General features: G+C 65.2%; 1 protein-coding gene across 2 annotated transcripts; it reads left to right on the top strand.

The window, feature by feature from the left end:
- Window positions 1-767: 767 nt before the first annotated feature.
- On the top strand, window positions 768-7431 carry DBNDD2 (dysbindin domain containing 2). Of its 2 annotated transcripts, none has more exons than XM_075438874.1 (4): window positions 768-871; window positions 5268-5423; window positions 5894-6037; window positions 6846-7431. In XM_075438874.1, exons 1-4 carry the CDS (start codon window positions 829-831, stop codon window positions 7046-7048), a joined length of 546 nt encoding a protein of 181 aa, XP_075294989.1. In that variant the 5' UTR covers window positions 768-828; the 3' UTR covers window positions 7049-7431. The 2 variants fall into 2 exon arrangements, with proteins under 2 accessions (XP_075294989.1, XP_075294988.1); XM_075438873.1 differs by having other exon boundaries at window positions 6840-7431.
- The last annotated feature ends 838 nt before the right edge of the window (window positions 7432-8269 follow it).

Below are 8269 nucleotides of genomic sequence, written 5' to 3'. Positions count from 1 at the left end.
TGAAGGTGCTTTTTTGGATAAGGCTCAACACTCACATGGGCAAAGCTCATCCCTTGTAACCATCGTGCGAGCCGAAGCCAGCAGCTACAGCCAAGGGCACAGGGTGTGGGCACCGGGTCCCGGCACAAAGCCCGCTTTTGGCAGCAGGAGCTCCCAGGATGGGGGGGGACAGCAGAGCAACAGCAGCCAAAACAGCCGTGACACAGCCAGTGCCCGGTTATCTCCAGTCATCCAGACGGCGAGAGAAACACTCCGGGAGCGGGGCAGGCGGCAGACGCCGCAGACACTGGAAACTCCCTTTCAGCCAGAGACACGGGCAGAGCGCGTGCCCCCGTCCCGTCCCGGGCTGCGGGGCACGGCGAGGCACCGGCTGACCCCGGCCAAGGCCGCTGCTGTGCCACGGCGCAGCCCTGACGCGCGGGGCCGAAGCGGGGAGCGAGCCCCCGGGGTGGGGGCTGCCGTGGGGGTGAGGGTCTCGGCCGGCCGGGGGTAGCTGGGGAGCCGTGTGCGGTGGCCTGGCCCGCCTTTGGAGAAGCAGAGCAAAAAGCAAGCGCGAAGGGGTGATGGGGTCGGAGGCGCGGAGACCCCCCCGCCCCCCCGCGTGGCAGAGCTCCCGCCGGGCTCCAGGCACCGCAGGGCGGGGGGACCCTCCCTGGGGGGACACCCCCCTCCATCCCCCCCATCGGTGCCGCTGGCCCCGCCCCGCGCAGCGCCGAGCCCCGCCCCGCCGCGCGCAGCATGGGCGCGAGGAGACGGGCGGCGGGGGGGGCGGCGGCCGCGCGCTGATCCCCGCGCCCCGCTCCGGCCCCGTCCCGGGGCAGCAGCCGCATGTCGGGGCCCGGGGCGCAGAGCCGCGGCCGGCGGCTGCCCGGTAAGTGCCCGGAGGGGCGGACGGGGGGTGGGGGCACCGCAGGGCTCCGTGCTTCCCGCATCGCCCCCGCAACGCCCACCCGGTGCCCCTTGCGCAGCCGCCACGCTCCCCCCCCCACCCCCGCAGCCGCGGGTACCCCCGCCGCGCCAGCCCCGTGTCCGGGAGGGAGGAATGCTCCGAGGGGGGGGGGGCACCTGCTCGGGAGGCGGCTCAGGGACCTGTTGGGGGCTGGCATCGGGAACCTGTTGGGGGGTGGCATCGGGAGCCCCGCGGACCCCCCCACCCCCACCCCGCACCCGCCGGGTTTTGGGGAAGGGGAGGCTGAGCGGAGCGAGGTGGCAGGGGGCTGGGGGGGGGGACAGCCAGCTGGGATGGAAGCCGGGCCCGGTGACACAGCCTCCGCCGGGGAAGGAGCTCCGGGCACGGCGATATTTTTAGTGCCGAGACGCCGGGGGTTCGGAGGCAGCTCGGGGGAGCGCAGGTCGTGAAGCCGCGGCACCAGAACAGGGTTACGGGGTGCCATGGGCTCCCCCTCCAGCTCCCCGCCACCCCCCCCGCCTTCCCCAGCCAGCGGCTCTGCCAAAACCGCTGCCTCCCTCGCTCTCGCCCGGTGCGCTTCCTCTCGCCGGGGCCGCGGTTATTTTCTGCTGTGCTGTAACACAAGGTCAGATGCGCCGATGGAATTAACGCTCAGGGAGCCGGCGTGTCCCGGCATCCCCTCTCCGCACGGCCTGACCCTGCACGATTCTCCAGGGCATTCCCCGCTCTCCGGGGCATTCCCAGCGGAAAAGCCGAAAAGCCCTCGGGATTCACCCGTGTCCCGCAGGGGTTTTGCTGGGTCAGGGTGACAGGGGAAGGCTTGCGATCTCTGCAGAGCCTCCTGGAAGATGCTGTGGCTGCCGAGGAGCTGCACCTTCCCCCCCGGCCCCATCCCTGCGTGCAGGGACCTGGAGTGCGAGGCGCGGTCTGACAAGCCGGGCAGCAGCAGGGTGCCCCGGGCCTCTCTGAAGGACTGGGGTCGGGGGATCGGCACAGGGAGAAGGGCAAAATCTGGCTAGGCCAGCCTGCCCGAGCTCTTCGTTCACCGGGGAACTGGTGTGGCTTGGAGTGATCCCCTGCTTAAAGTCTGCGCCCCTCCCCATCACCCCCTGTCCCTTGCCACAGCTCTCATCTTTCAGGACCTTCTTTAAATCCCTCGAAATCTCCGCAAGGTATCCTAGAAAAGGCCGTCCTCACCCTCTCTTGGCCGTGTGCCTCCGCTAACAAGCCGTCTCCCACCCCCGGATACACCCCTCCTGTTCACCAACTCGGGGGGCTGTGCCGGGATCCCGCCAGCCGAGGAGTGAAAAACGTGTTTCCCCTCCCAGCGGAAACACAGCCAGAGAACTGAACCGTGCTCTGCTCCAGGCCCGGACGCTGGGTCAGAGCACACCCCGAGCTGGTGCTCCCCGCGCCCTCACCCCCTGCTCACTGCACCCCAGGAACCGCTCCGCTCCCAGCCCGCTTCGGCGAGGGTGGGGATGGGAGAGCTCACGGCCGTTCGCTTCGCAGCAGCGTCCTCACCCACAGCCCACCCCGTGGGCGGCTGCCGGGGCGCGGGTGAGGAGGAGATCCCTGCCTGCGTCTCCCAGGGGGGATCCTGCCCTGCCCGCCCAGCCTCCGCACCAGCGCCTGGCCCTGGTGTCCCTCCGAGCTGCGCTGGCTGACAAGCCGTGAGAGCCGGAAGGATTTGCAGGCAGCGGGGCGCTCGGTGCCGTCGCAGCCTTGCTGGGCGGTTCAGCCAGCGGGGAAGAGCCTGGCTCTGAATGCAGATAAGCCTCCGGCCCCTCGGCTGAGCAGGCTGCAGTAATAACCATGACAATAGTAATAAAAGCCAGGCCACCAGCAGGTACCAACAGATCCCCCACGGTGCACAGGGCCCGCATTGTGTGTGCGGACGTGTCCCGCGGTGGGAACATGCCAGCCGGATGAGACAATCCCCGCGACTGACAGCCGGGGAGCATGACCGGCCGTCACATGGGGAAGGGCCGCGGCAGGGAACGCCGCTCTCCTTTATTTCCCTGGCGAGCGCTGCTGAGGCGGCTACACTAGCAGGGCTGTTTGCTGCCCCGGGCCCGGAAGAGCCCCGGGAGGGGGAAGGCTCCGTCCCTGACTCTTGCCACGGTCGCGGGTCAGGCAGGGCCAAGCACAGCCCAGCTGCCGGCGTTCCTTACATAATGGGATCTCAGTGCTCGTGCCCGACTCCCCGGCGAGAGCTCGCAAACAAGTTCATAAACAGGTCCTGCTAATTTCTCCCGCAAGAGCAATCCCGGCGCCCACAGGAATGCTGCCACCAGCACGCGTCCCGACTCTCCCCAAGCACCCTTAGCCCGAGTATCGGTCACGTGCCGGGGAGAGACGGGCAGTGAGAACATTAATGGCACAGATCAGCCACGCTCACGGCACTCAGGGCAGCGCCCACCAGCATTTGGGTTTATTTTGTATTTGCACCGCAGGAGGATTCAGGGACTCTCCTCCTTACCTGTTCACTGGGGTCCCTGTGGCAAGATGCCGCGGCGAGAGCCGGTCCATCGCCCTGACTCTGGGAGCCAGCGCAGCCTCTGCCCTGAGCCCAGCCTCCCCGCGGCTGGAGCCCGATGGGCTCTCCTCGGTGTGGTGAACTGGGGCAATTTGCCATGGACTGGGCACAGCTGGGCTGGGGGACAGAGCTCTGCCTGGCACAGACAGGGCAGGGCTGGCTCCAGCTGCGGAAGGGAGCCAGCTCCACAGCCAGTGCCCCGCTCACCCCCTCCGTGTCCCTGGCTCCATTCTCGTTTGCAGATAGCACAGGGGAGGCAGGAGGTTTGTGCCTTACCCCAGCGGCACTGGGCTGCAGCCGCCGGTCAGCCTCGCGAGGAAAGCTTCACCGGCCCGGTGCGTCTGCCACCGTGGCTGTTAGCCCGGGCACTGCGCAGCACACCGAGCCTCGGCACCAGAGCAGGCACCCAGCGCTCAGGTCAGACATACTGAGGCAACGGCTGCTGCAGGCAGCCCCGATCACCGCCCCGGGCATCGCAGGAAGACGCTGAGCAGCCAGAAGAGGACCAGAGCCTCTTCCAGAAGGCGCATGGTGACTGGCCCTGAGTCACGCTGCGTCCCCGCGCTGTGCTGCAGGCACAACCCAGCTGCCTGCAGCAGGCGCCTGCAGACGATGGGGTTTAGCTGAAGGATGCCCAGAAACAGGGTGCAGAGGAGCCCTGGAAGGGCTCTCAGGAAGATGTGACATTGGTCTCCAGGACATCTCACTAGGCCCACCGCCTCTCTCCCGTTTGGGTGCTATGCTGCTACGTGTTGCTGACAGCCAGCCCCCCTGCTGTCCTCGCCCCTGCTCCTGCCAGACAGGGTGGGGATGCTGCCTGCTCTGTTCCCTCCTCCCCAGCCCTGAGAAGCGGAGGGTTTGGGCCGTCCTCAGGCCGAGCAGAGGATGTTTGTTTGGTTTCCTTGGTTACTGCACTGCCTGCTCCAGTAATCACATTTTCCTTGTGCCGGCTGCGCCAAGAGGAGCAGAGAGGAAATCTAGAATGGCTGAGGTCAAACACCAGGCTGGGAACAGCCGGGGCCACTACCCACGGCCCCTCTGTGCCATTTGGGACCTTGCCATTGTGGGTCCTCACCCCAAAAGGGAGGTACCAGGCCCAGGGATGCAGCAACAAGCTCCTTCAGCAACAGCCTGAGGGCTGCCATCCCTCCCTCCGGTGCCTGCGTCCCCGGCTCGCACGGGCGCTGAACTGCGGGAGGAATTACAGGAATGAAAATGTTTGCGCAGGCAGAAGCCAAGCTGGCTGTGCGAGCGGGGGATGTGAGCGGGGGAGCCTGCGAGCGTGGGTGCGGCTGTATTTATAGCGACGGTGGCGGCAGGGGTGCACGTGTGCAGGGGTGACAGGCTTGCTGATGCCTTTTGTTCCCTTATGCAACCCTCGGCCCAGAAAGCCTGGAGCACGAACGCCAGTTCTTGGCCCTGGGAGTTTCCCCTGCTTGTTAGCGTTCACAGACAGCGCTCTGTTTTCTAGCATGGAAACCGAAACCTGAATGTGTGCAAACCATGGCTGATCTCATAACAACACCCTTCCCCCCTCAATAATTCACTTCAGCACTCGTGAACGCAGCGTGTGAGCTTCCAGCTCGTGGCTGCCCTGCGTCTTGAAAGCGAGAGCTGAGGCTCCAGCAGAGCAAGTGCTGGTGACGCTGCCGTTCTGGCGTGTAACATCTATTCGTGGTGACTAAATCAATGTGCGCTGGTAAAGCAGAGCAGAAGGGAATCACCTACCCTCCAGCGCGGCCGTACCGCATGAGCCGGGACAGGCAGAAGGGCTCAGACAGCCCTGCCTGGTCCGACCCTCCTCACCTTCCTCCCCAGCTGACATGGAGCAGGCGCAGCGGAGCCTGGATGCAGAGCAGTTACAGCAGCAGCAGCTGAAACTACGGGACCGGCAGAAGTTCTTTGAGGAGGTTTTCCAGCACGACGTGGATTTCTTCTTCCCCATGTCTCACCTGCAGATAGAGCATCGGAGACGTAAGCGCTGCAGGCACGGGCATGGGGCTGGGGGTGCTCCAGGGGACAATGACACAGGCATTAGAGATCAGTGGGACATCCCCAGTCTGAAGGCAGCCAGGGACACGCATGTCCTGCGCCAAGGCAGGACCACACACGCTGCGTGTGGGTGTGCGGTGGATTACTCACGCCACTGAGCTGAAGTCACTGCACATGGCAGCCACTGTGCCCAGGCTGGAACCCTGCATAGGCACTGGCTTCAGCTCCAGACAGGAGTTTGGGGCAGGGAAAAGGACTGCGGAGCAGCAGCAGGGGCTTCCAAAGGGATGTTTTAAGGAAATACGATTTTCCTGGGGCCCTCTTACCGTCAAGTAGAACTCGGTTCCCCATGGGAAGGCTGGCCCCCTCCTCAGGGTCCTGCCTGCACAGGGCTCACAGTGCCCTTTGCCTGACACTAGCACTCACCTTTTCACTGGCCTCTGTCTCTGCAGCCCCCTTAGGCAGCATTTCCTCCATGGAGGTGAACGTGGACATGCTGGAGCAGATGGACATGATGGACCTGTCAGACCAGGACACCGTGGACGTGTTTCTGGGCTGTGGGACAGAGGAGAGCGGCGTTGCTGGGCCCCTGCCAGGTACGGGCAGTCCCGAGCATCTTGCAGGCCAGGTTGGGAGCCCTTCCTGCCCCCCATGCCCACGCTGCCTCGTTCTGCAGCCCCAGCCACCCTGCGTGCAGATCCACACCCACCCACACAAAGACAGGCACTTGGTGCTGGGGTCTGTGAGGCTGGAGGGACCTCACCCTGGGCTGGTCCACGTCAGCATCCACCTCCACAGCCCCGAGTTACAGACCCCTGTAAATACCTTAACATTGCAGAAGGCAGAGGAGCCCAGGCACTTTCCAGAGTCTGTGGGGCCAGTTCTCTTGGCCTGAAGCCCCTCTGGAGCAGCCAGTATCTTGTCACAAATTCCCAGGTCCCCAGTGCGCTGCAGAGCTCACTGTGCCGAGCGGGAAGGCTGCAGGACCCTTCCACCTCCCAGCCAGACCCCAGGGAGCGGGGCTTGGGTCGCGCAGGGAAAGCCCAGGGTGCCAGCACCTTCCTCCCCACGCATACGCGCTGTAGTGCTTCACCGAGGCCAAGCCGAACATCTCCTTGCTTCCTGCAGCTGATGGTCTCACGCAGCATGGCTCCAAGCCGTGTTTCAGGCGAGACGGAAGAGGCTCCACTGCCAAAACCGGGGAGGGAGTGTGCGGCACTGCCCAGAGCCAAGCAGGGGGTGTGAGGCGGGGAAAAGCCGCAGCAGCCGCATGGGGAGCAGCCAGGAACGCACAGCCTGCCGAGGAATAAGACGTGTGTTGGAGGGGCTATCCATGAAGCTTAGGGAGCAATAAACCTCCAGAAGCCTTTTTCTTTCTCTTACCACTCTCTTCTTCAGGGGCAGGTGCTGGCCAGTGCCCAGAGGAAATCACCCTGCAAGTGCCCAGTGCAGCCGAGAGCAAGTCACGCATTTCCTCCACGTCCTCGGTCTCCACGGATCTGAACAGCCTGGACACCAGCGAGGAGGGGGCCGAGACCCCCGTGGTGCAGTCGGATGAGGAGGACCTGCAGGAGGACAGTCCCAAAGAGCAGGTGACAAGAAGCTAGCAGCCAGCTCTGCCCTGCTCCCAGCCTTCTCCGTACGGACCTGCCAGCCCAGAGGAAGGAAAGCTGCTGGCGCTCAGTGAACCCCATCCTGGACTGCTGCCCTGCAAGAGGGGAGAGTTGTTTTCCTCTCCTCTCGCTCCGCAGGTTCTCCTGGCAGCCAAAGGAGAGGGAAAGGGTTATTGTAGGCTCCCAGAATTAACTCTTCAGGCTTTGCTGCTAACACTCCCTGCTTCACTCCCCCGAAATGCTCAGCATCCCACAGTCCCACCATCCCCAGAAGGTCGTTCCTTGGGATCCCAGCTCCCCCATCCTGCTGACAAGGGTCCTGTCCAGACAAGCATTTAACGATGGCATACAGAGAAATAACACTCCGATCTAAACAAGCAGTGGGTGTCTGTGTTATTGGGAGAAAACCGCACTGGGGGTGAGGGTTAGGTGGGGGTTGCAGGAGGGAGAGCGGTGTAAAGCCAGCATGCTAAGGGTGCCGTGTGGCAGCACATGGAGCCTCCTGACGCGCAGCTCAGCTGCAGCGCAGGGACGGTTCCTGCGCCCAGGGTGGGAGCAGACAGCGGGGACCTCGGCAGAGAAGGGTGGCTGTTAGCGCGGCAGGTCACCACGCTGAGCAGCTCCGGTGCTGCCTCCAGGAGGGAAGGAGCCCGCGGCTGCGGCATGGACACAGCTGACCCACACAGGGCTGCTGGTGACCTGTAACCGCCCGCAGTGAGCACACCGCGGGGCGTGCTGTGCAAATCGGCTGAGCGGAGAACGTCAGCACCCCAGCGCAGCACGACGGCAGCAGCCCTGGCTGGAGGCTGCTTTAGAGGAGCAAAGGAAGAGCCATCAAAATGAAGGCACTCAGCAGCCCGCTACGCTTGCTCCCTGCGGGGCAGGTCAAGAGCAGCCGGGCACAAGGCCGGCCAGAGGCCCGCTGCCTCTGCCAGTGGCTGCGGGCCAGGAAAGCGCCGACCCTGCTCGAGCTGCGTCAGCGCCACCGCGGTCACCCCCACGAGGGAAGGAGCCAGGGAACGCTCTGCATCCCGGCTGCTTCCCCGGGGTGTTCGGACCTCGCTGCGCCCGCCGCTGCGCCAGCCCACCCCCGGGAGAGCGCCTGGAGCTCCCCGGCTGTCCGGGAGCGGGAGGCGCTGGGAGCCCCGCCGGGCTGCCGCCCCGGCGCTGCCTGCCGGCGGCCGGTGAAAGTCCCCCGGGCTCGGGCCGCACAGG

Source organism: Opisthocomus hoazin, chromosome 18 (genome assembly GCF_030867145.1).
Source record: "Opisthocomus hoazin isolate bOpiHoa1 chromosome 18, bOpiHoa1.hap1, whole genome shotgun sequence".
In the NCBI taxonomy this organism is placed as follows: Eukaryota; Metazoa; Chordata; class Aves; order Opisthocomiformes; family Opisthocomidae; genus Opisthocomus; species Opisthocomus hoazin.
Note: the sequence above shows the minus strand (reverse complement) of the source record. Positions and strands in the feature narration are given on the sequence as shown.